At 46.1% G+C, this 27,827-nt stretch overlaps 1 protein-coding gene across 4 annotated transcripts in view; it reads left to right on the top strand.

Moving 5' to 3' along the window:
* Positions 1-21,196: 21,196 nt before the first annotated feature.
* CDHR3 (cadherin related family member 3) overlaps positions 21,197-27,827 on the top strand; it is a 55,218-nt gene continuing 48,587 nt past the window's right edge. For all 4 annotated transcript variants that reach the window (XM_045564258.1, XM_045564262.1, XM_045564259.1 and 1 more), the window contains exon 1: positions 21,197-21,378. In XM_045564258.1, the coding sequence (XP_045420214.1) occupies positions 21,333-21,378 (46 nt within the window). In that variant the 5' untranslated portion in view covers positions 21,197-21,332. The remainder of the gene's footprint in view (positions 21,379-27,827) is intronic.

Raw genomic sequence — 27,827 nt, 5'->3', positions numbered from 1 at the left:
CAAGTTAGAAGATAAAATCAAAGTGGCTGTTATGGTGGGGGATGTTGATAGCTGTAAAGCAGTGGCAGCGTACAGGAGAGAAGAGACCATCCTCTCCACCTTCACCTTGTCCTATTAAAACAAAAAAGAAACAGAGAAATCTAGTGGCCATTTGCTTTAGCAGCACACATGTAAAATCATTCTCCATGATCTCTAGAGACATGACCACATCTGAGGTTAATGTAATACAGTCATTGATGGTAATGCCTTGAAGTCATCAAGAAAAGGCTAAATGTTCCACGCATTGCTCTCCTTAGGGAAGCAGGGAAGTGTGTGATATGATTTAGAAAGATTTCTATCAAATTGGGTGGAAATAAAAGTTTTGACCGTTCAAGTGAGCAAGTTGCAGCATCTCAAACCTTGACTGTCTTGGCACAGTGCCCTCGAGGACAGCTCTGGGGTGATGGTGATCGTAGAGCAGGACCAGACCCCTCTGCGCTCCTCCACAACCAGTCTGTGCCCCCTTTCGGGATAGCAAGTGCCCTCCATGTGACCACAGCCATCCCTTGTGGCTCTGGGCCTCCAATCTACCACTCTGCATTTACGCAGCACCTGCTGCCTTTCTTCCTTGCAGCCTCGGCCAGCTGCCACCCCGTCTCTTCCTCGGGCCTCCACGTAATGAACTCCCTGTACCAATCACTCAGCTTTGGTGGATGTTCACACATGGATAATCTCCTTTCATCTGTCCCCCCCCACCCCCTCTCCCTGCAGTGGCATCATCATAGCTCACTGCAACCTCAAACTCCTGAGCTCAAGTGATCCTCCTGCCTCAGCCTCCCAAAGTCCTAGGATTACCAGCATGAGCCACCGCACCTGGCCTTTTTTTTTTTTTAACATAGTCACAATACCATCATGTCTTAAAAAAAATTACAGTAACTCGTCAATATTATAAAATATTCAGTTTTCAAATTTCTCTGATTATCTAACAATTCCTTTTTATTCTTAGTTCATTCAAATGAGGATCCGAACAAGATGCATGCGGTACATTCAGTTGAAATGGCTCTTGCCTTTCATAATCTATAGACTTCCTTGCCTGCTTTTGTTTTCTTCTTGCCATTTATTTATTGAAGAAACTGAGCTATTTGTCTCGTAGAATTTTCAGCATTCTGGATTTTGCTGATTGTACCTTCATGGTATTGTTTAACATGCTCCTGTAATTACCTGTAATTCCTGTTGGCTGATAGTTATACCCAGAAGCTTGTCATTACTGTTAATAATATCGGAGACTTCACCTCCAAGACTGACAGTTTCCACGTATGACATCTTAGCACAGCGAGTAAGGCAGGGTCCCAAACTCTTCTGAGGCAACACACAAAAGGTTAACTCTTTTCAGCAATGTCAAGTCTAGTCTTTGTTCACTTTACAAAATATATCTGCCTGTCATTAGCCCCACAATGACTGTCAACTAGAATGTGTTAGGCCTGCTGTCTGTACATGAGAATGAGCATGGCCGGGTGGGAAGAGCATGAACTTGGGAGTCAGACAGCTCTAGACTTGTGTTCTGACTTCACCTTTTATTAAGTAGACACCTTTGCTAGTTACTTCATGTCTTTAATTCTCAGGTTCCTTGTGTATGAGGATAATGTCTATCTCACCAGGCTGCTCAGATGTTCCTGACATGTAGTATGTGTTCAAGCACAGTTTGAAAACAGCTTTTTCTTTTCCAGCTTAGGTTAAAAATGGGAATTGTCAAAAAAAAAAAAAAAAAAACAAAAAAACAAACACCCCACAAATCCACAGTTTGTTTAGAGCCAAACACAAATACGGCATTTCCCGGCTTCATAAACAATAGAGAAGATTTTCGAGCAAGCCTTACGAAAGCACGCTGAGGAAGGGGAAGGAACATGGGAACAGGAAATAGTGCTCTCCCTCCCTCCTTGTACTCAGGAAATTATTCCCAAAGAAAGCATGACCCATTTCAGCCTAAAAATGTGCTATTTTCTGGATTGTGCTGGCTTGAGAACATACTTCTTTTACCAAAAGATGAGTTCACAGTAAGTGACTCAGAAACATATGGGTGAAATTTCCCTTAAGCCACTCAAGGGATTAGAAATTAAGGGAAAGAGTGCTTGGCAAAATGCACTTGGGGCTTTGCCAAGCCAAACCCAACTGAGAAATAGTTAAGACACAAGGCAGATCTCGAAGGCTGCCAAGTTTGCCCATCTTAGCGGGACAGGGATTTATAATTAGAGCTGCTCAGAAAAGCACTGCCTTACGGGTGGCAAAGGACAAAAAAGCCTTTGTGCTCAGCGTCTCCAGGTGGCTGCTGTTTCGCAGACGGGCCTTTCCCAGTGTGCACGCTCTCCCCAGCACCAGGGTCCTCAGAGCCCCTGCCCTGGCCAGCGTGGTTCACCTTCTACACCGACCCTGACAGTCTCTCCGGACTGGATGTTTCTCACTGTGAATTCCTAGATGAGGAAGAACACATCTTGATGAGTGTTCTTGAATTACAGTGGAGAGCTGTAATGAGAATATATGACAAAGCAATTTCCTTCTCCCACATACGCTTTTTCTCCTCTGTCTCTTATCTTTGTCGCCTTTCCCCATTTCTCTGCCTTCCTTCTGTGGGTTTCTATTTGTGTAAAATGAAGGGATTGAGTCAGCTGTTTTCAAACTGCGCTACCTGGAGCCTAGTAAGGGCCTGGCGGGCCGGTGGGAGGGGTGGGGAGACAGTGAGAAGGGCTCTCCCTTCAAAAGGCAGGAGGAGCTCCAGCATAAATAAGATTCCGAGTGAATTAAGGACTCTGGGGTTAAACAATTTGAAACTCATGAGTCCCTTCTGACTAAATAGTGCCACTGCCTCGCTTCTCAGTCCGCACTCACTCAGCCAAATAGCCCCGAAGACGTGCACCAGCTTTTCTCCGCAGCTTTCGTCTGAGCACTGCTGTGTGCAGACGCCCTGCAAGCACCGGGCACACAGCAGTGGACAAAACAGACATGGTCCCGCCCCCACGGGGCTCACAGACTAGTGGGGAAGATTCGCATTGAACAAATGAATACACATATCCAACTGAAGCGACACACACCATGAGAGACAAGATCGTGGTCGAAGGTTGCGTAGATGGGGGTTTGAGACATACTATAGGATGTTTCCCGTTCAAACCATCTCTCCTACCAGCCTGGCTGGCCATTGGACACTCTACAGAATAGCTAATCATTATTAAGTCTTTGAAGGTTTTAATTAAAAATATACCCCTTTTACCTGACAGGGGAGGGTTGAGAAACCCAGAGCGCAAATTAGCTGATGGGGTTAGTTAGCTGTTCCGGCAGAAAGCAAAGAAGATGGGCATGAGAGAACAGACTGGAGGCTTTAGATGGGTGAGTGTGGGAACGTTTACAGTTTGGTGGGCTGAGGAGTAAATCCAGATGCATGCTCTGGAGGGGTATAAAAAGTCCAGAGAGGAGGTGGCCCAAGGTGCAAATGAAGGCCATGCCAATGACCCTCTTCACTTATTTCATTACTGTATCTGAAACTCTCCTTAATACCTTTTTCCCATTCCTCACTGAGTTTAACATGCTACACACAGCAAGTGTTAACTCATTACTGACTCCTAATTCTATTGCTATTTCTTTGCCTCTGCTGAACTCTTTCTCTTTGCACATTTTATAAAGACAAAAGGAAGTAAGACAAAAATGGAAACAACTTCTGGAGACATCTCACGGTTCCCAATGTAGGTCAGGGCTCTGCTCACCATTCTGGCCTGACCTTTCACCTGGCAGGGAGGTGAGGGAGTGAGGCAGAGGGAGACCGGCTATCTGCTTAAAGAGTTAAGACTCCGGTGGGGCACTAGATGGCAACATTTCCCCAAATCTAAACTTGGTGAGGCCCTGTGGCCAGAAGGTCAACTGTGCGCAGCTGCCAACCCCAACACAGTCTAGGAAACCCAAGCTACTGGGGAGGCGAAGACGGAAGCCAGATCTGTGGAAGGAAGACACTCACGGTTCACCTCTGGGGCCTGGCCCACAGTCAGGGCCCAGTGGTGGCACCTATCACCCCCCCCCCCCCACTACTAATTGAGTCACCCACGTTGATACTGTTTTTTTGGCACTGAAAGTTAAAAACTTCAATCAGACTAATTCTGGGAGGACAGATCTAGTTAGTGTTACGTATCTTTCAATTTTTGTTTTCCAATATATGCTACTACTAGATTCATAAATTGCTGCCTGCTATAGAAACTTAGGAGGACTGCTTTAATGAACAGATAAGAGTGATTTATATTTGCCTATCAATGTTTTTGGTAGATAAGAAGTTGCTTCTTATCCATTTAAGCAATATTTAAACATAGAGTGTTCTTCTATGTGGACCGAAAGTGTCCTCCAGAGTTGTGTTTGCCTTATCAACTTATTTAGCACACTCTGCTTAGCAGCCGCCCCACTCCCTGGCCCTGTCCTTTTAATTAGTAACCTGTCACTGTATTTCACTGTTCCCCTTGAGGCACACCACTGACCCACGGAGAGTCAAAACATACACTTGACACAGAAACAAACCTTTGCTGAACTTCTCATATAATTGGACTGGTCAGATGAACCGTTGCTGGGGGAACAGAAGTTGAACTTACGTGAAAGAACAGGAATCGAGGTGTTCAAGAGGGTGGGAATGGCAAGGAGAAGAGGGCACGGCACAGTTACAGCACCAAAAGCTGACTGCTAGCCACTTGCGTTAGACCACCTCTTCTCCTGCCTTAAAGCCCCGGTGCTCCACAGCTGCCACCCAGCAGAGGTAGATTTTTTTGCATAGTTTCATTCATGTAGTCAATCAACAAATAATGATTAACTTCTAACATGTGCCCAGCATGTTTCCAGGCTCTAGGGATACAGCAGTGAGCAAAGTACCTGCCTTATTGACGTTTACATGCTGGCAGAGGAGAAAAAGGAAAACAAATAACAAACTACTAAATATAATTCAGGTTTTATGAGTAAGTGCCCGTAAGAAAACTAAAGCAGGATTCAGACATGGTGACAAGTGAGGGGATGTGTGTGTGTGTGTGTGTGTGTCCTTTGGCTACTTTAGTTAGATTCATCAAGGAGGGCTGCTTGGAAGAGATGCCATTGGAACAGACAGAAATGAATGGCACCCTCAGATAAAATGAAACCGGATATCACCATTACTGTGTAAGTGCTGTGGTTTGAATGTATGTGTCCCTCCAAAATTCATGTTAGAACTTAAACCCCAAGGCGATAGTATTAAGAGGTGGGGCCTTTGGGGAAGTGATTAAGTGATGAAGGCTTCACCCTCCTGAATGGGGTTAATGCCCTTGTAAAAGAGGCTTCAGAGAGCTGCTGGCCCTTCCATCCCTGCACTGTGTGAAGACACAGAGGAGGCACCATCTTGGAAGCAGAGAGCAGCCTTCACCAGACACCAGATCTGCCAGTGCCTTAATCTTGGCCTTCCCAGTCAGTTAGGTTCTCTGCAAGCAGGTACCAAGACAGAATTTGGGATGCAAAATGTTTATTAGGGGTCAAACACTATAAAAGGAAGGGGAAAGAACCACTATCAGAAACAAATGCAAGAGATATGAAACCAATTAATATATAGGGCCAGCTAGTTCTGTTTTAATAAAAAAAGCTCAAAATAATTGACTATCACAAAAAGTATAGATGATTTTTAAACTCCATTTATACTCATCACACTTGTTTTCTCTTACCAGTTTATCAAGAGCACGATGCCATTAGTTTATCTATTTTCATATTGATGGAACATTATAATCTACAAATTGAAGGGAATTATTAATGTCAAATAACTGCTCTATTTGAATTGTCTTCCATTAGAAGAAGTTATGGTCAATAAAATTTAAGGTAAAGGAAAAAAAAAAGGGAAGGAATTCAGATGGAGTATAAGGAAAAGTTGGACTATGATGTGCATCTGACAAAGCCCCAACTAACCCAATGTGAGCTTTGGTGTGAACATCGTCCCACCAGGGTTGCCTTGCGTTGGGTAAGAATGGCTGGGACTTTGTCCCCCAGCCAGCTCCACCCTGGATAGGGGCTGTGGGCAAGGGGGCCCTCTGCAACTGCAGCAGACCCTGAAGGAGCAGGCAGCATGAGGGATCTGCTGATGGCATGTCCCACAGCTGGGTAGCAAGTCCTACCTTGAAGGGGACTCAGGACTACATTTGTGTATCTACCACACTGCTCATGGAACAGTGAAGAATGTAACGTGCCTATACCATTTTAGCTAATCCATACATCTTGAATACCTTTAGTTCTACCAAAGAGAGTCCATTTCTAATATTCATCGTACTTATTAACAATTAACTAATTTAAACAATAAAAATCCATTTCTGACATTCACTATGCTAATTAACAAAGCCTCAGGTATTCTGTGAGACATCGATCAAAGACGCGCTTGAAGTGGCTGCCTCTGGAGTGTCCTTTCTGATAAAACACTAGCTCACTACCCTGGAGTAGAATTTTTCATTAGAGCAACTGAGTGCCCTTAGAGTAAAATCTTAAATGAGGCAGCACACATGTAATATCATTGTCTCTAGCTCGCTGAAGTATTTTAAAGTAAATCACAGACCTCCAAGCAGCCCTCATTTAGGTCTGCTTGTCTTTGGGGTCTTAGGCGCTTACTCTCCGATCTTGTCTGATCGTACTGTCTCAGGGATCATTTGGCTGCAAGGGACAGAAACCCGCCCAAACTAATTCGAGTTTAATGGGGGTGACCGTACGGATCCAAGGATTCAACAGGCAACCTCCAGACACTGAGGCTGACAATGTTGGCTCTTTGTGCACTCAGAGTGGAACTGGGGTGTTGGGATCTCAGACTTTCCCTGCTTCTGTCATGGGGTCACATGTTCTTCTCCGTCTGCGACTGCTCCTGTCTCCACCTCCTCCCTGCCTTTTCCCCTTCTTCAACAGCGCGCTTCCCCAGTCCCGATTCCACACTAACTGTTGAGTTGGAGCACCCACCATCATTTAAACTTCTCCATGTCTCTTAGGTCAATGTCTTCAGAGAGACGAAAAGAGAAAACACGCAGGCACAGCCTGCCCATGACCTGGGGTCCCTCGGGTTAGGTGAGCGCCACAGTTCAGTCATTGTCACCAGGGGTGTAGTAAATGTGGTGCCTCCTTCATCCAAGAAGAGGATGAAGATGGGGGGCCGGGGGCTCTGACCAGCATCACACTTTGGTCCTACTTACTGCAAGAATAGTGTCTTGCCAGAAAATTCCCTGATACGCACACTCCTATGTGTGTGTGTACAAAGGTACTCACATGCACATTGAAGAATTACTGCCAAAAGCTATATATTTAAATTATGATATATTTAGATTACAATATTCAAATGTACACATAAGGTGGCTTCCTTGATTCAGCTTGTAAAGAAACGTCTTGCTATCTTTGTCTGAGACTTCATCTGCTACAAATACCACCTTCTCGGCTGTAACTCAGGAAGGTCTGAGTTGGCTTCCCAGTGATGGCCACGTCCACCAATCTGGGTACCGCCCAGTAGCCGTGGCTAGGATGGTGCAGTGTGTCCCCCGCAGGCCACACATCCTCAAAGGCTGTGACTCAAGTAGCTCAAGACTGAAACTCCAAGGAAACTCTGGGTCCTATCCCAATTTTAGCAAGTAGACTACAGCAAAGGCCACCAGCCCAGGGATTGGACTCATGAGAGCAAAGCTGTCCTCCAGCCTGAGTACATAGAAACCCATATTGTTCTCAGTGTTTCCTTTCACGTTTGTTTGCATCACTCAGAATTTCCCAGGGACACTGGTGTGTCAACTAATCTTATCAGCCAGGCATCCTTAAGCAGGCAAGGCAATAAAGCAAACAGAGCCCTGTGTCCTGTTTGCAGGGCCCGGTCCCTTCTGCCCAGGCAGAGACAGGGCAGCCCCTGCCAGGCCTGGGGGAGGCTCTCAGACCCCAGGGTCCCTTCCTTCTTGCCTCCTGTTCCTTTAACAGGGGCAGAGCCTTTGCGCTCCATCAGAGATGCAGAAAGTAGAGACCCTCAGGCAGAGAGCAATGGGAAGCCTCAGAAAGGCTTGCTGCTCCTGCCTGGACCCCCCTTTGTGGGGTAAAAACAGGGGAGACCTGAGCAGAAACCTACGTTCACCACTGCTCCCCTCCCCCTCCTCTGAAGTTACGACGCCTAGAGAACTACTGACTTCAATGAATAACGATAATATTTTTGCTAGAATATTCTCTCCTAAAAACCTGTTGAAGAAATGCCCCAAACTGAGGGAACTGAATAAAAACGTTCTTTTCAGCTGAGCTCAGTCTAACTGCCCTGGCAAGTTCTTTAGGCCAGCAGTAGTGCCCCTTGCCCCATGGCTGGCACCCTTGACACCTGTACCCTGTCTACGACCTCCGCCCAAGCCCCACCCCACCTCATTCTGCCTTTTCTCCCCTAGTTCTGACTTCCTGGGTGCTGAGCCGCAGTTCCCTGTTACGTGGAGCCTCACTTTCCCCTGCAAATCTGAGGCCTCTGCAGCTCTTAGCTCATTTCTCCTTACCTCAGTTTACACTCCCCCTTTGGATCACGCTTGGACTCCCCAGTCCTGCCTGCTCCCGGAACCTTTGCCCTGAGACGGGACTGTGGCTGGCACAGTCTCCCTCTGACCCTCAGATCAGGAGGCACATAGACATGTATCTTTCTAACATGGGAGCCCCGAAACACCGGGAAAGCCGGCTAGAACGGGAAGCGCGCTGGAACGTTGCAGGGAGGAGGCGCTCTGGCACGTTTTGTAACCCGTGTGTGTTCTTGTCTCCCTGAGCACAGAAGCGCGTTCTAATCTCTCAGTCAGGCCAGGAAGTGAACCGTTGCTGTGCTTGTTTTTCATGGGGGCGGGGGAGGGGACGTCAGGTAGCCGTGGTTTGGGGCAATATGTGTTCATGGCCCCAGGGGACAATGGGGGAGCCCTCAGTGGATGGCACAAACACGGCAGGGGTGAAGTGTGGGTCCCTGTGTGGCCCTTCTACTGAGTGATGGTGGGAGAGCTGGGAAGTGGGGCCACTAGCATCCCAGGTGTGACCATCTCCATGGCACTTAGGGTGCAGTAGTGTCACCTAGCGCTGGCTTAGGCCGAGTCCTCTGAGACTGGTGAGGCATTCACACCCTGGTAGCCGCCCCCTCCCGCCCCCAGCTCGGCCATTTTCCTTAGGGCTCCTCTGGGCTCAGAGGCACTGGTCCGGGCTGATTCGTCCTCTGCCTTCACAACTCCCTCTCCCAGGCCTTTCCCTAGGGACCCACCAGGGCCGGGGCTCTTTTGATCTCCCTAAGCAAAGCCCAGAAAGCATTCATTCATTCTGCCTCCTTTTCCCACAGTCCAGCTGGATGGATCATGGGCAAGTGCTGAGTGGCCCATTAGTGAGACCCCTGAGCTTGAAACACCAAAGAGCCTGTCCGCCATCTCTGACAAGAGCACGCAGACCCCAGAAACACCCTCCATTCCTTCCTGCTGGCCAAACCCCCACCCACCCCTCTGCTCAATGACTGATAGCGAGACCTCTCGTTATAGCCGCAAAGGAACAAAATAGAACCAGATTTAATTCTTATCTCTGTAGGTTCTGCCCCTATACCTCAGCCACACACAAACACCTTTTTCCAGTTACTTTTCTATCCAGTGAATGTGGGAGTAGGAATAAGAGAGAAGAGATGGCAGGAGACCAGGTCACCGTTCTATTAATGAGGACAAATGTTATTTATTTATTTTAAATTAATTAATGTTCAAATTGACAACAATTGGTACCTATTTATCATGTACAGTATGGACAGATGTGCTATTTGTGTAGGTAAGTGCTCTCTCTAGGGCAACAGCTGGGCACAGAGAAGCCGCCAGTGCAGTGGTTCCACACCCAGACTGGAGCCAAATTGCCTGCGTTTGAATCCTTCTTCTATCACTTCTTATGTTTGTAACCTTGGGCAAGTTACTGCATTTCCCTGGAGCTCAGTTTCCTCATCTGTAAAATGGGGGAGATAGACAACTGTTTCATAGTGTTGTGAGGATTACAGAGTTATCTACATTAAGCACATAGAACAGTGTCTGGCACTGTTAAAAAGCACTGTATACATGCTTGCCTTTATTGTAATAGATAGCGATGATATAATATTTCTGTTTCTGTCACCATATACTTGGTTGTCCTAGCTTATAAGTGGGGAACAAGTCTAATTTATAACGTATTTATAATGAATACCCAGCTACTTCCAAAAAAGATTGAAAGTGGCTGAATAATGACTGTGAGTAGAAAATTCATCAATTAGGGTCTTTGTAGTTCTTGTGTAAAGAATAATTTTTAACTCAAGGGGAAAATGGCCCTTTTTTCTGTTTGTTTACACTCGTGGTGTAGTGGAAAGCATCCTAACCCATCAACAGGGAGACCTTGATTGCAATAATGAAGTGCCATAGGTGCTCAGTAACTGTTTGCGGAATGCGAGAATACTGTTGTGAGCACCTACTGTGTGTCAGGACTAGAAACTTCACACAGACGATCCCTTTTGGTCCTTATGATGAGTTCTGCAATGGGGAGGCACTATTTTTCCCACTTTTCAGAGGAGGAAGCAGGATCGGGGAGCTTAAGTAACCTGTCCAGAGTCACAAAGCAGGTGCTTGGGGGAGCAGGGCTCAAGGGCAAGTCCAATGCCAAAGCCCTCATGCTTCCTGCTGTGCTACCACCTGCCTTGTGACTGGACAGGGCTCTGGACCACCTGAGCCTCAGCTTCCGCGGAGGAAAAATGAGAGTAACTGGCAGCTCCTGGCTCTTCACATCTGGATGAGGAAGGATAGGCCCCATTGCCCAAATATGAAGCAATTGAACCCGAAAGCAAGCCTTTTAAGCACATGGAATTCATATCAATTTTTGACAAGCAATAGAAGCTGTAAACAATGAGCCTGACCTTAATTCAAACACTAAGCGATTATGTTTGACAAAGAAATGTAAACACAGTTTTAATTGATTCATGTGCTTACAACTGGTGGTTCGTTTGTTATTGTCTTCTCTGTAATAGCCTCCATCTGGGGCTGGGTTGCTACGCAGAGCCTCTGCCACTGGTTTGAGCTCGGGGACAACATTCCTTCATTGAGTCATTCATTTATTTAACAAGTTAATGGTGGTGTGGCTTGCACTGGGCCACAGACATGGTCTCTGGCCTCTTGGAGCTGTAAACAAATTGCCTTATGAAGAAATACGTAGTGAAAACACGTAGAAAAAACCATGAACAGAGACGGAAGGAAGGTGCTCGGAGGGGGAATGATCAGGAGTGGGTGCATGATCAAGGACGGTCTCTCTGAGGAAGGATTTGCAAGTTGAAAAGGAGCCAGTCACGGGGACATGGGAGACAGCAAGGTCCAGACAGAGGAAACAGTGCGTGCAAAGGCCCTGGGCCAGGAAGGGCTTGGTGTCCTGGAGGAGATACAGGCCAGGGTGGCTGGAGGGAGTGGGGGTGGGCTAAGTTGTTTGGGATAGAGTAGTTAACAGGAAATGTAAGAAAAACAGCAATATCTTAATATAGGGGGATATAATTATTAAAATACAGTCTGTGGGCTTACCCACAAGAAAAATGACCCAGATTAGCAACAAATAACAAATAATTTATAAGGGAAACAAAGGTAGAGGGGAAACCTATAGATTAAGGGAATTGAGAAGTCAAACCAAGGGTGTGGAGAAATGTACTGAACCCTCATAGGTAGTTGGAGGGATGGTAAACTGGTATTACTGGCAGTGACAGCTGTCCTGGAGTGTGGGACCCCTGTGCTGAATCAGTGGACGTGCCCCCACCATCCTCATGCACATCATTCCCTTGCACACTACATGGTTTCTGTTACAGATTGAATTGTGTCCCTGCAAAAGTTATGTTGACGTCCTAACCCCTAGTACCTCACCTCAGAATACGACTGTGTTAGGCAGGCTTTTCCAGAAAAACAGAACCAGCAGGAGAGATAGATGGAGATTTATTTTAAGGAATTGGCTCATGTGATTGGGGAAGCTTGGCAAGTCCCAAATCTGCAAGGTGGGCCAAGGGGCTGGAGACCCAAGGAAGAGCCGACGTTGCAGTTTGAGTCCAGAGACAGTGCGCTGGCAGGATTCCTTCTCGCTCAGGGAAGGTCAGTCGTTGATCTACTAAGGCCGTCAACTGATTGGGTGAGGCCTACCCCCATTATGGAGGATAATCTGCTTTAGTTAAAGTCTACTGACTTAAATATTAATGTCGTGTAAAAAAGTACCTTCACAGAAACATCTGCAATAATATTTGACCGAGTATCTGGGTACCATGGCCTAGCCGAGGTGACACAGAAGATTATCCATCACAGTGACCTTATTTGCACATGTAAGTTAAAGTGCACTCATTAAGGCTGGCATTAATCCAATATGGCTGGTGTCCTTACAAAAGGAGACATTTGGACACAGAGACACGCACACAGGGAGAGCAGCCTATGAAGACAAAGGCAGAGATCAGGGTGATGTCAGCAATCCACCTGAAGCCGGGAGAGACATGGGACACATTCTTCTCACAACCTTGAAAAGGAGACAGCCCTGCTGACACCTTGATCTCAGACTTCCTTAAGAACTATGAGACAACAGATTTCTGTTATTTAAGCCACTCGGTTTATGGTATCTGTTATAGTAGCCCTAGCAAACTAATACAGCTTCCCGTAATCCAAACAGTGCAGAAACAGAGTACCGAGATGCCAACCCCTGGGGCTTCAGAAGGTATTAACCAGGCATAGACAAAGGAAAAATCTGAAAGATGTGAGCAGGCGGCGCCCCTTTCTCCCTGCCTTTGCTTCGTTTGCATCCTGCCTCACTTCCAGGCCAACAGATACAGCCCTCAACCTGCGCAGAGAGAGGGGAGCTGATGAGGGAATAGGAGGTAGATGCGTATGGAAGTTGTGCCTCCTTCCAACCCCCAGCAGCAGCCAACTCACAGATGCAGAGTGTCTGGTGAGGGCACACAAAGGAACACCTCTAAATGAGAGGACATGAAGACAAAGGGACCTGTGCTTTGCTTCCTGGATGAATTCCAGGGAGGCTAAGTGTGATCCATTCTTGTGTAGTCACAGTTTGTAGAAATGGCAATGGTGGGACATAAAGGGCCAGAGGCTAGCCTGTTTCCTGTATCCCTAAAGGGGTGTGGCAGCCATCTGAAAGTATCCAAGACTCCTGAGTGAGACACAAAAGATAGCTGGGGCTGGGCACGGTGGCTCACGCCTGTAGTCCCAGCTACTTGCAAGGCTGAGGCAGGAGGATCGCTTGAGCCCAGGAGTTGGAGGTTGCAATGAGCTATGATGATGCCATTGCATTCTAGCCCCAGTGACAGAGTGAGGCTGTGTCTTTAAAAAAAAAAAAAAAGCTATCAGGGAGAGAGCAAGCTTGTGGAGCCTGGAGACCAGAGTGTGGGGACCCCACATTTGATGCGTGCAGCCCATGGTCAAGGCTGCAGGAAGCCCGGGAGGGTGTCTCAGAGACCAGGCAGGTCTCCAAGGCAGGGTGGCGTGTGTCGGAAGCAGCAGGCCAGCACAGCAGCACGAAGGAAGGGCCTTCTCCTCCCCCTGCCACCCCCGATGCTGTAATGGCGAATGGGAATCCAGCTGACATCGGTGTCAACCTCGGAGATGCGGAGAAAGAGGGTGAGGAAAATCTTAACTGTAACTCGGTTTTAAAACTAGAATGCCTGGGAAGTCACTGATTTTGACTGGGTGTACCTAAAAATAGCTGGATTAAGCTTTCTGCGTCAGTTCAAACGAAAGCTCAAGATGAAAAGTAAGCCCAGAAGCAGGAAAAATAAAGTTATCTTTTGCCCACCTGAATCTGTTTTATGAACTTAGTATTTGTTACATTAGCTATTATTTTTTAAATGCCAATTTTTTACCAAAAACTTTATATATACCATATTGTTTAACTGATGATTTTAAGATATATATATGTGTGTGTATGTATATAACTAAAACTATTCCCATTATATAACATCAGAGAGATTAAATTATGTGCCCAAGGTCACTCAGCTACTATCAGTACAGCTAGGGTTTGTATCTGTACCTACATGACTTGAAACACACACATTCTTGGGATTGGAGGGAATTTGCCCAGTATAGTATTTGCACCTTTGAATTTTAAACCACATGACAGGGGACCAGCATTGTGCTTCCTTACAGAAGCTGGACTCAGGACAACTGCCCAGATCTCCCCCTCCTCAGCTACCCTGAACAGTGTTTGTGTCATCACTTTGCTTTCTCACGATCATTTCTGTAATCTTGGCTTCGGTTTCTTCTCATCAGCCCGTTCTGCCCTCTCGGCTGGAAGACTTTTCTGGAAGAGAACACTGCAGCGCAGCTGGGCCTCCCCTGAGAATGCAGCCACCTGCTCTTCCTTACTGCTTTCCTTATTTTATGTTGTTACTGTTTCAAAATATACTGGGTCAAAATGTCTACCTGCCTCATCTATCCATTCTTGCTGTACTCCATTAGTTAATGTTTCAAGAATAGGCTTTGGAAAATACAAAGCTTCAAAACAATGGAATCCCCATAGTCAAGATTAATGTTCTCTTATTCCCATAGGTCAATTTTTCCTCCTATTTTGGTCAAGATGCATCCTGGACCACAGGTGAGAGCGTAGTTGGCTCCATTCTCTCCATTCTCTTTTTCTTTTTACTGGGAAGAGGGTAACATCCATGCGAGCATGAATGGTGAGAGTTTGGGAGATCCTCCCATACTCTCATAAATCATTAGTATAAACTGGAACAACTTCTTTGAGTAATATTTTGGCAACATGTGTCAATAAGTTAAATGCACATTTCCTTCCATTCAACAATTTCCTTTTTAAAGAATTTAATCTACAAATATGCTCTCACAGGTATGATATTACGTAAGTTTAAAGATGTTTATTACAGCATTATTGGTAACAGAAAAAGATTAGGGACAAAGCAAACATCTACCAGTGGGGTGCTTGATAAACATTGTGCGGCACGTCCATACAACGGACTATTGTGCAGTTATTAAAAGGAACAAGGCTGCTGTATATACATTGATATAGTAGAATTTCCAAAATATATCGAGAGAAAAAAAGCAGGTAAAGTACAGAGTGTATTATATGCTTCCTTTAGTAGCATAAAGCATATGCTACATTTCCATAAAGCAGAGGCTATGCAGATGGGTATACGTTTGTATTTGCATAACCTGTTTCCAGAAGGATCACAAGACTCTAACAATAATGGTTGCCTCTGAGGAGAGAAACAGCTTCTGAGGAAAGGGGGTAGACACAAGACATTTTTCATTGTTTACTCTTTTGAACACTTGGTATTAATATTTTGTATGTGAATGTATTACCTATTCAAAAAATTATTTTTTTTCTTTAAAAACAGAGCTCCCCCAGGGGTGAATCAGTTGGCCGAATACCAAGGGGCGAGCCATGCTATTTCATACCTCTATGCTGTTACACCCTTGGCTGGAATGGCCTTTACCCTTCATTTCTTCAGCTCACTCCTGCCCTTGGAAACCTTCTCTGACAGCCCTGCTCTCCGTCTGAATTTGGTTCTATGCCCCACACTCTGCCATGCCGCCACAGCCCTGGGCATGCCTCGAGCACAGTCCTCGGCCCACTTGATGGCAATTGTGGGCTTACTGGTTTGTCTCTGGACTAGCTATGAGCTCCTTGATGGGAGAACCATGTCATAGCAGACCTTACAGTCCTTGCACCCAGCAAAGTGCCGTCACCTGGTGGGCTTCAACCAGAGCCATGGCTGGCCAACTGGATGGATGGGAGGAGGGTGCTTCCAGAGTGTCTGTTGCTTGTGGCCAGGGATTTTCATCTCTGCTGTGTTCTCTGCTATAACGTTAGCATGCACAACAGGGCTTGGCACATAGTATGTACTCACTATTTGTTGAATGAATAAATGAATGCCACATAGAGGGAGAAGGGAGAAGAAGGGCACAGCTGGTGTGAAGGTGTTTGAACAAAGTGGCTGAGAGGCTAAGTAGGAGGAGGACTGCTTGGGGCCAGGCCCCAGGAAGGCCAACGAAGGACACTGGAGAAGGAGCTGGCTTCAAAGCAAAGTATGATATTTGTCCACAGAACATTCTAGTAGAGTCACCATACGACCTGGCAATTGTACTCCTAGTTATTTCCGCGAGAGAAATGAAAACATACGTCCATGCAAAAACTTGTGCACAATGTTCATGGCAGCATTATTTATAATAGCCAAACTATAGAAGTAACCCAACTGTCTGTCAACTGATGAATGAGCAAGATTAAATGTAGCATATCATACAATGGAATATTATTCAGCAACAAAAGGAAGTGCTGATCCATGCTACAGCATGGATGAACCCTGAAAATGTTATGCCAAGTGAAAAAGCCACTCACAAAAGGCCAATGTATCATTCCATTCATACAAGTGCCCAGAATAAGGAAATCTGTAGATATAGAAAGTAGATTGGTGGTTGCCAGGGTTTGGTGGTGGGAGTTGGGGGAAAATTGGAGTGACTGCTAGGGGGAAAATGGTTTCTTTTTGAGGTGATGAAAATGTTGTAAAATTGATTGTGGTGATGGTTGCCCAACTCTGTGAATATACGGAAAACCACTGAATTGTACACTTTAAATGAGTGCCTTGTATGGTATGAATTACATCTCAATCAAGAATGACCTGGGTTTCCTGGAGGCACGAACCCAGACTCTAGGCAACCCAGACCCATACAGACCAGTATCTGGGCCTCTGGGGTCCTGTCCCTGGAGTCAGGGGGGCTGAGTCCCGGGGAAGACATTCTCAGTCACTCTTACACCATTGAAGCCAGGGCACGGGCCCTGCCAGTGGGTCCTCAGGGCCAGGCCGGGGATGCGTTCCTGGGTTTGGGAACGAGGTGAGCTGTGGGACTTTATTTCCATCCCTGCAAGAGCTGAAGGGCTGTCACTGGGTGGAAATTGGGGTGGAGTAGTAGGAGAGGATGGCACGGGGTAAGGGAGCATAAACTAAATCCAGAAATTCCATAATCTTTTGAGTACTCACTATGCATCTGGTGCAGTGTTAAACGTCAAGCAATTGAGATGCAAAGATGAAAAGAAGTATCACTGGCCTGGAAAACTTGCCAAGACTGACTGGAGACAGATGTGTAAGAGAAGCGCTGAAGCGCGGTGCCAACGCGTGGCCCACGGAGACAACATGGGGGCAACGCGTTTCCATTCCCGCTCGCAGCTTTGCGCCATCGCCGTGAGCGCGGGCCTGCCCTGAGTGCCGTCCCCAGGGGGCCCTGGGATGCGGGGTGCTTGAATGGTGGAACCGAGGTGTCCTGTCAGGGGGGTTGGATTCCTGGAAGCCGTAGTTCCAGCGCCGAATGAGGGGGAACCGTGAACAGAACCGCCTCGCAGATACAGAGGTGACGGGGCTCCCCGTGTACTTACACACCTGACCACACGGCCCAGGACACAAAAGCCTGCAGAGTGTGTCACTGTGCTGAATGCTGTAGGTGATGCTAGCACAGTGGTAAGTATTTGTGCATCTAAACATCACTAAACATACAAAAAGTACAGTAAAAATATGGTGTAAAAGATAAAAAACGGTATACCTCCATGGGGCACTTCCCATGAATGGAGCTTGCAGGACTGGAAGTTGCTCTGGGCGAGTCAGTGAGTGGTGAGTGAATGTAGAGGCCTAGGACATCGCTGTACTCTACTGTAGGCTTTATAAACACCTAGGTTGCACTAAATTTATGAAAAATATTTTTCTTTCTTCAATAATAAATTAACATGAGTTTACTGTACCTTTTTTACTTTATAAACTTTAAACATTTTTGACTCTAGTAATAACACTTAAAACAAACATATACAACTGTACAAAAATATTTTCTTTATATCCTTATTCTATAAACTTTATTGTTAAAAATTTTTACTTTTTTACTAATTTGTAAAAACTTTTTTGTTAAAGTCTAGGACACAAACACACGCATTAGCCTAGGCCTCCACAGGGTCAGGATCATCAATGTCACTGCCTTCCACCTCCACATCTTGTCCCACTGGAAGGTCTCCAGTGGCCATAACAGGCCTGGAGCTGTCATCTCCTAAGATAATAGTGTCTTCTTCTGGAATAGCTCCTGAAGGACCTGCCTGAGGCTGTTTTACAGTTAACTTTTTTTTTTTTTAATAAGTAGAAGGAGTACACTCTAAAATGATGATAAAAAGTTTAGTGTAGTAAACACATAAACCAGTAACATAGTCATTTGTTATCATTGTCAAGTATTACGTGCTGTACATAATGCATGCGCTTGACTTTTTTGACTGGCCAGCACAGTAGGTTTGTTGACACCAGCGTCACCACAAACACTGAGTAATGCATTGTAATGCTACGACGTCTCCAGGCGACAGGAATTTTTCTACTCCATTATAATCTTATCGGGCCACCATCGCATATGTGGTCTGTCATTGGGTGAATGTTGTTATGCAGCACGTGATTGTACATTATAGATCATGTGAGGGTTTGTAGGCTACTAACCATCCATCTGTAGGAAATCGTGTTCCAAGTTCCAAGTCAAGAAATGTTTGGCATACAACTCTTTTGCTAGCAAATTAGACACTTGCAGTGGCTGGTTCCCAGGGAAGTCCCTTGAAATACTTTAAGGGCCTGGATCACCGCTGGGCCAGATAGGATGTAGGGAAGGCTCCCAGGCCTTTCGTGTGAAGCTGCAGGAGTGCCTGTCCCAGTGCTCCTGGCCTTGCCTGAGAGCTGCCCCATTCTTCCTACCCGGCTGAGACCTTGTGGAACCTGGACAGCTCAGCATGCCAGAAGGAGGGGGACAAGAAAGTAAGGGACCTCGCAGACTGTTCAGCCTCTGTGCAATTCGGGCCCAGCCGGGTCCTGGGTGCCAGGACCACATGCTTTCAGAGGGAGACGGGAACTGACAAATGAGCAATGGCCCTTGGCAATGGCAGAAGCAACCTCGGGGCTGAAAACAGAAGCTGTAATTACAGGAGAAAATCCCCACAACAAATTCTGAAATATAACCCGCATGCTCCCTGGAACCAGGGACAGGTGGGAGGGGAGACTCACACCACCCTGGTGCAAACAGGACAACATGAAAAACACTGTGCAGTCAGGCTGAAAATTAAACAGATGTGAATTTCTTTAACTCAAAGGTTTAATTATTCTGACGTTTTCCATAACTTAATCTGGGCCATCACTTCAGCTTTAATTATGCATAATGAAATGGATTATTTACGGTAACTAATATGACAGGAAAAATGGAGAGGTGAGAATTGGTAACTTGGCAACTGTTGTTTATTGCTTTTTTTATTCAGCCAATGTATGTTGAGTACCTACTACGTTTCAGCCCTTCCCATGGTCATTCAGCTGTCCTGTTAGGAAAAAATAGTGTTGTTAGAGCACATAGTACGGGCCAGTTTTTTTTCACTTCATCATCTCATGTGCTGCTTGCAATAATACTGCAAGGCAGGAATCCTTTTCCCTGATTTATAGAAGTGAATGGAACTGAGATTCTGAAAGGTTAGGTAATTTGCCTAAGGTCACACAGCAAAACTCCATTTTTTTCCATCTAGCTACTTCAAACAGAAACCTATAGACTAACGTTCTACGTCTTACTACCCTTCCTTCTGCTTTATAGGTTGATTGTTATTTTGTGCAGGAAAGCAAATGATTAAAATTGTACTTTTGGGAAATTAACCTGACAGTTTTTATAGGCCAGGGTGGAGGCTGTAACCTGGGGAAGGAAGCAGCAGGAGGCACTTGGAGGCTGGAAGGATGTGAGGTGTGGAGGGAGGGGAGGACAGCCTTGTCTCTGTTCCCTTTGGGAAGTAGGGGACACTGATAGGCCGCTTGGGCTGGGGCCAGTCCTTACTCTCTGAGCCTGAGCTTCCTCTGCCTGGAAGGGCTGTAACCAGCTCACTTAGCAGTCTCGACTCAGTGAGTGTGAACTGAGACGGTTTTATTTTTTCTCCATTCACTGTTTCCAGCCGCCTCTGTCAAATTTCCCTTTCTTGCCTCTCCACATCTTGCTTTCTTGTCACATTCCTAGTCCTCCGCAGTTTAAAGCTTCCATCTCAAGACTCAACTCTTCCTGCCACCTCTGTCCTCTGAGGCCGGCACAGCTGGGGCTGGGGCTCAGGATTGGGGGTGGGCTGGTGTGGCTAGAGCTGCTCCTCCCCCTCCACCTGGTGAGGGAGGGGGAGCTGGAGAGGGTGGTGTCTGGTAGCTGCCCTGTTGCTGTCTCCCGCTAAGGCTCCTTCGGCTCCTCTGGCTCTTGCTGACCAGCTGGCCATTGGGGACCTCCGCATAGCCGGGGCCCAAAGCTGGTGCGCTTGTGGGACACATGTGTGGTTTTCAGAGTGCCTGTGCAGTCTCCCCACTGCTCATGTCCCAACAGGGAGGTTCTGGCTCAGCCCTTCAGCCCCTCACTCCACTCCTGCCACCAGTCCCGGGCTGCTGGGCTCCCTCCCCCAGCAGGCGGAGGAAGGGGAGCGATGGTCCAAGTCCAGCTGCCTTCCACTGTGTCCACCACTGCTCTTACTGCACCACGGAGGGGGACAGGCTGCTCCACCGCCACCCTCCCTCTGCCCTGCTGTTGCCCCTTTTCTGAGTGTAAGCTGGACCCCAGCCCGGGTTCGCCCACGTGCCACGCCTTGTGCCCTGGCACAGGGTTGCATGGGGCATAAAAGCTTCATGAAAGTCAGCACCTGCCCCGAGGGATGGGCCGTCTCACTCCCCAGTGGGCAGAAGCCTTCTGACTCGTGTAATCTTCCTCCACAGGCTTCCTGCAGGGCCGGAGGGGCCACGTGATGGACGGAGTCAAAGGGCAGGGTCTACCCACGAGTCAGCCTCGAGGAGGGGTCTGGTCCCAGCTCTTGGCTCTTCTCTTTAGAACAAGCACCAGTTGGTCCCCAAGCCTGAGTCCTACTCATCCGTTCAGGACAGCAGAAACCCCCACTTCCCCTGCTTGTGAGAATGACAACAAGCCTGGATACAGGGCCACTGAGACCATGGTGCGTGTGCTACTCGCCTGTCCGGCTGTTACAGTCGCCTCAGCTCTTTCTTTGCTTGTTTGACTTCTCCTTTGGAGCCCTCTGTGGGGACACACAGTGAATGTGGACAGTTAAGATGGACGCGGAGCTGACCGGGACTGCCTGGTTGGCCTCTTGGGTACCACACAGTCACAGAAGCAGGTAATCAAAGAACAAACAGTCCTGTGATGTTTAGTGTCTCCCTTAGTTACCACCCCAGCCTCTGTTTGAGTTCTTGCGTGGCAACCAAACCAGGAGGGGAAGCTGAGTGGCGTCTGGAATAAGCCCGGCATGTGAGGTGGGATTCAGGTGCTGGAGAATGTGCTGGAAGCACACACGGACGTGAACCATCAAGTATGCAGGAAGCAGTCATCCTCCTGGTTCTCCTAGGTGCCCTGTCAGGTAGGAAGTCCACTATGCTTTGGAACCTTGCTTGGCCTACGTGGTTTGTATGGTACCATTGTATGGCGATGTCCCCAAAGAGGAAATTGGCTCTAGGAGGCCTTGCTCAACTGTGGGCTTATCTGCAGTGAGCCCTGGGGGGCCATTAGGGGTACCCTGGAGGAGAGGGACAGTGAAAGAGCCACAGTCTAATCTTTGTGTAGACATCACTTTCCCTCTTGTGTTAACTGGCTTGTACTGGAAGTCTTTCCCACTCTCAGGCTGGGAAAACAACTTTCATAGCAGAACTCCGTGTGTATGTCAAGTCAGTCTTTCTGGAGATTCTGGTCCTTTTCTGGAGCCTTGTGGAGCAACCTGAGGTTGGCAAGGTGTCCTGTGGGGAAACTGAGGCACTGAGGGACCATTGTCTTTGCCTTGTGCAAAGCAGATGCCTTCTGAGAGAAGGGCCAAAGGTTCAACCTAGTGATTCTTACATGCCCCTTCCTCATTCAAGAGCATCAAGAATCTTAGATGATCTTTTTAATGTTGTCAGCTTGAATTATTGAAAATGAGATTTTTAAATTAAATTTTATTTTTGAATAGGTAATATATGCATAATGCATGGAATTTAATTATGTTAAATTTGCAGATTAATTTAGGGATAATTTACATCTTTGATGAGTTATGTGGTAAAATCCTTAGAGGAACGTCTGGTACATAGTAAACGCCTAGTAAATGTTGGTGGTTATTATTTATGATGTTGAATTTTCCTAATCCAGGAACAGAGTTCTAGATACTTGTTCCAGTCTTCATTTGTTTTCTTCAGGAGTATTTTAAAGTTTCCTTCATATAGATTTTGCACATTTTGATTATGGTTATTTCTAGTTCTTTCTTTTACTTTTTCTTTTTTTACACTCATAAATGGAATTTTTCTTCCCTTGTATCTTTAAGTGATTATTGTATGATGTATGGAAGTTTGTTAACAAATTATCTTATTATTTGTCATGGTTTTTCAGTTGTTTCCTGCATTTTCCAGGTTTAAAAAGAATGAACATTTATACTCTTCCTCTCCTATTCCTATACCTCCTATTTCTTTCTCTTATCTAAGTGCCGGGCCTACACCTTCTGAGCATTGTTAAATAATGATAAGAGTGTATGTTCCTGGCTTGTTTCCCATTGTAAACTAAAAATAAAATCTTAAGCCCCCCATCAACCGAACAGACTCCCTCTTGGCCAGAAAAACCTTAAAACTGCGTTCCCAGCCATAAAGGGAAGGGAGGTCAGACACGCCTCCTTATGCCCCCTCCCTTTTGGAGTTTAGACCAATTGCAAACTGCACCCAAGGCCATGCAAGGCAAAGGTTAAATCGTGCCTTCAGGCCATCAATTTGCTTAACAGATCACTTTGAGTATATTGTGGCTTGTTCTCTGATGAACAGACCCCTTTATCTTAACTCAAGCATTCCTTTCTGTTGGCTCCAAATCTTTAGACAAAGCTTTATTTCTTTAACCGATTACAAGTCAAAGAATCTTTGAACCCATCTATAACCTGTAAGTCCTACCCGCCCCCCTCCACCAACTCCTTGGAGATGACCTGCCTTTTTGGGCCAATTCAACGTATACCTTCTATGTATTGATTTATGATGTTACCTGCAATTCCTGTCTCCCTAATATGTATAAAACCAAGCTATAACCTGATCGCCTCAGGACCTCTTACTCAAGGCTTCTTAGGTACTACGGCTCCCTGGGCCATTGGTCACTCATATCAGCTCAGAATAAACCTCTTTACATTATTAATATTTTACAGAGTTTGAGTTTTTTCCTTTAGCACCATTAAATGTGATGGTAGCTTTTGGTGTAAGACAGAAATGTTTTATATGTTAAAGAGGCAGCAGCTTTTGTTCTTATATTATTTAGAGTATTTCTAAGTCCAAATGGATTTTTAAATCAAATGCTTTTTGAAGATTTATGGAAATGACCATTTAATTTTCCTCTTTGATCTGCTAATAAGTAAATAACTGGGTTTCCTAATATTGAGCCCTCTTCCATCTTGGACTTTCAGACTTGGCAGGAGGAACTGTCAATGCGAAGTGAGCCTTGAACAGTTCAGACTCTCACTGGAAGTAAACATTTTTCCCAGAAATATGGGCTTTTAGGGCCATAATCATTTGAGTTGAGGTGACATTTATTGTCATTGGGGAAAGAGTGAGGTTAGGAAGAACCCAATTTCTCATACTGAACACTATCATTTGGAACTTTATCATCAGATGTGCGAAGGGAACCCATCACAAAGGTTTGCAAGAAATACTTGAGATTTCTTATTAAAAACGAAAAAAAGCACATTTGAATCTCTCCTTCCCCAAAAGACCGTGCACTGTACCATGCTTTTTCTTCCATAGGTCAAATTGTATTTTTCAGAAGGGCTGCTGTGATGCAGACTGTTTCTCTCTCACTCTCTTTTGTGAGTCTGAGAACCTGGTCGTTACCCTTACTCTCCAACACCAGGCTTACAGAGGATTCTAGTGGGGGCAGCCACACTAGAACCTGCCTTCAGGGTGTTGGAAGCAGATATCACGACAATAATCTCAAATAAAGTAACATATTCACCATATCCTCTTTCATTTGGTCTAACTCCTATGCTTCCTTCAAGGCCCAACTCAAGCCCCACCTCCTCCACGGAGCCTTCCTGGATTGATCTAGCTCCTGATGAGCCTTCTTCCTGTTGTTGCACCTGGTAGCTCCTCTTGCCTGCACATGGGCTGCATGCCAAGAGCTGAATACAATGTCTAACAAGTGCTTGGCCAAAAGTAGCAAGAGTTATCATACCATAATTATCTGTTATGTGTCTGTTCTGTCTCCTCAACTAGAATGTCAGTCCTGCAATAAAAGGCTTCATATCTCCTGTTGCTCTCTTATCCCCGAGTGCCACATACATAGGGGGTATCCAATAAATATTTGTTGTTTTTGTGGATCATCATCCCTCTTTGAGTCTGGTGTGGTTCCCCCCCCACCCCCACATTTACTGATACTCTCCAAATGCAGGGTTTAGAGCTTCCTGCTGAATACTGGCATTTAAATTAGCTGCCATCCTTCCACCTCCCATGAAGATGAGGACAATGAGTGTCTCTTTGTGAAGGTATAGTGTCCCATTCCAACAATAACTTACAAAGGAAGCCCCCACAAGAACATAAACTAGACAAAACTCTCAACTGTGCCAGTGGAAAAGAGTTGAGACAAAATAGTTTTCTGGCTCCATCAGGACCAAAGGATCCTGTGTAATTCCCAGAAGATGCAGGACCTAGCAAAGGTATATTTAAATCCACTGTACACACTATGTTTTGAGAAAGCCTCCAGGGAACTAGCTTTTGTATCATTCTCATGGAAATGAAAAATGCCAGGATGTTTAATGAAAGAAGGGTTCCTTGGGAGCTGGAGGATCCGCATGAGCATCGAGAGGTATACATTGTGGAAATTAAAGAAGTAGGAAGATACTGCATATACTGAAACAACATTTGATAATGCTTTATAGTTTACCAAGTGTATGCATTTTCTTATACGGTACCTATGCTATGAGAGTGAGTTCCAATAAGCTTGGTGTTAGCCTGAGTTGTCTTGCTAGTTCCTGCAAGAAACATGCTGATTAATAGTGTTGCTTTGTACCATGGGTCTTAGAAGTTTCCAGATGGTTTGTACCGGCTTGTAAGTGTTTCTTATTGGTAACAGTGAGATTGATGATTTGCACCTGGTCTCCATGTGGACCTCAATGGGCTTTACTGTTGAGGTTGGTTGTGTAGCAAGAATGTGCATATAGCAAAAAGGAAAAAAAAGAAAAAAATTCCAGCAGAGATTCCATGGTTCCAAGGTATTTGTGCATATGTTGGTGCGTCCTGATCCAAGTAAGTGCATCCTGCCATCCTTTAGAGAAAAGAGGACAACAAGAGCCTGCCCTTGGCCTCTGCAGAGCTCTTGCTGTGAGGCCGCCTTCAGCTGCCATGCGTGTCCTTACTTTAATTTTGTTGCTATACTATACTTTTTTTCTGTAATAAAACTGTAGATTTGTAAGCATTGTCATTTAGGTCCTGTGAGTCTTCTTTAGCAGTAGAACCCCATTTAACAGCCACTGTTAATGTAGCACCTCAGCCCTGAGAGGTGGAGTTGGCAGGGATCCTCAGAGAAGTGAAGGGACCTGCCCAAGGTCACACAGTCAAGTAACTGCAAAGCTAAAGCTTGAAGTAAGGGCTCTCATGCCAGATGCCTTGCTCTTTTCACTGCACTCTGATTTCTTCCATTACTGTTTTGATTAGGTAGTAGAGAGAAGGAAGAGGTATTTACTGAGTGATGTCTCAGGTGGGTCCTGTTTGTGTATTGAAAGCAGAGCTATAAGGTCGAGCACATGGCATCGCCCCACAACCTGGACCCACAGCACCACTTTAGGTGTCAGAGGCCCAGGGTGGCCAGCTTCCTCCCCTCTAACGGAGGCTGGGGAGGTCTTAATTATGCCAACACAGGATTCCCAGAGCAGGCTGCACTAGTCCATTGCTGGAAAAGCAATGATTCAAGGGAAACAAGTGAGCACATCATGCATCCAGTTCTCAACCACGAGCAGGATGTGTCAGTGGGCTCGGTGACTGATAATACATCTTTTGCTTGCTTTTTCTTTTTCAAAGTGTATGCTCCAAGCAATTCTAGTTTAATTCTTAATTAAGATGCATGTGTAAGTCAAATTCGATTAAAGCCTCCTTCTTGCTCTCTAGCACTCAGACCACCAAGAAAGCCTGGAAGACCAGCCTTGGAAGGAAGTCACACAGTGTCTTAGAGAGAGCCACCCTGGGCCTCTAGCCTTCTCTCTGCCGCTGATCAGCTGGGTGCCTTTCGGCACATCACTTAAACTCATCTGTATAGCAAATGGGTTGAACATTTTGTGAATATTGTTTTTTATTAATTGCTCTATTTTTAGGGTGTGACCCTAGCCACTTATTACTGCTACTACTTTTACTACTACTACTACTGCTACTGTTACTAGTCCTTTTTTGATAGCAAGGAAGCTGGAGGAACAGGGTATTGAGCTAACATCAGGAGAGCCCAGGTTGGCTGCTTTTCTTATGGGTACCTCCAGGGTGTCTGCTTTGAAGCTTTTAGGATTCAATAGCATGGCCCTGGCACACATGGCCCTGCCCTGGGAGGAGAGGCCACCAGAAGAAGAGTAGAACATTTCTAGCAAGACTCTCAGCAGAAAGGCCACCTCTAAGGACAGTCTGGCTTCAGCCATAGATGGAGCAGGCAGTCCCCAGTGCGACTTTCTTGAGGGGCACTGGATACATCCACTTCTTCTCCCCCAAATATGACCATTCAAGGAGGACTATGAGAAGCTCTATAAATTAAGCAGGCAGCATGGAGCTGTCCTAGGAGTCAGATGCCTTGGATTGGAATGCTGGATCTTTCATGGAATTAGTCTCTCAGACCCAGGTCTTGTCAAAGTTATATGATCAATTCAACAAATCAATGGATACACAGCCTGCAGAGCAAACCAGGAACTGTCAGCAGGCAATATTTGGGGAGCATGGCTTCTCTAGACTCCCCAGTTCCCCAAAAGAGATGTACTAAGGTTGGGGGCCACAGTGATCTGCCCATTCAGGGTGGGGCTGTGGAAAGCCCTGAGCCCACATCCAGCTCATACTCTAGCACAATTCTTTGCATTTTTCCCAAAACAGCCTCTTACAGATGACATCATCCAGATCCAACATCTGGGTACCAGGTCCAATTTTTTACCAGTCCCCAGAGCCACGTAGCTGCAGTGTCCCCAGGTCCTACTAGCCGTGATGCCTCACACGTGCATGGTCGTGTGACAGGCAGAGAGCAACTGACTGCCTGCAGCAGGTGTGTGCAGTCTGTTACCTAAAAGATCCAGATGCAGCCAGCCAGGGCCCACCATGGCCACTGGCTGAGTGTATGATCTCAGGTGTGTGACATGGCGACACCAATACCAACATTGTAGCATTGTGCTGGAGGTGAGTGGGATGAAACAGCTAGTGCAATGCCTGGCGAGGAGGTGCTTGGTAAATGCAAGTGGTTACTTTAGTCTATTCACTGGGGCTTGGCACTGCCTTACCCCAGGCTACTCTTGAGAAAAACATAGCAAGTGCTATCTTTATCTTTGCTTCCTGACTGGTGGGGACAAGTCCCTGGGGAGGTGGGGAGAGCAAGGGGAAGAGTATGGGGGAGAAGCTGGGGTCCTGTGAGACAAACTGCCAACCTTTCATTTTGCATATGGCTGTCCAGGGAGGAAACACTCTCGTGAACAGAGCAGGGCGTGCCCTGGGGACTGTCACTTGTGGGGAGAGAGCACGTGAAAGGAAGTATGCCTACAATACCCAACCCATCAAAACCAGGGATTATTTTGTTCATTTCAAAAAACTACTGTGGGGAGCTTTTCATCTCTAAATATTCCAAGCATACTGTTGTGCTCCTGGT

The sequence above is a fragment of the Lemur catta genome, chromosome 11 (assembly GCF_020740605.2).
Source record: "Lemur catta isolate mLemCat1 chromosome 11, mLemCat1.pri, whole genome shotgun sequence".
Lineage (NCBI taxonomy): Eukaryota > Metazoa > Chordata > Mammalia > Primates > Lemuridae > Lemur > Lemur catta.
The sequence above is the reverse complement of the archived record's forward strand: the minus strand, read 5'-3'. Positions and strand labels throughout refer to the sequence as shown.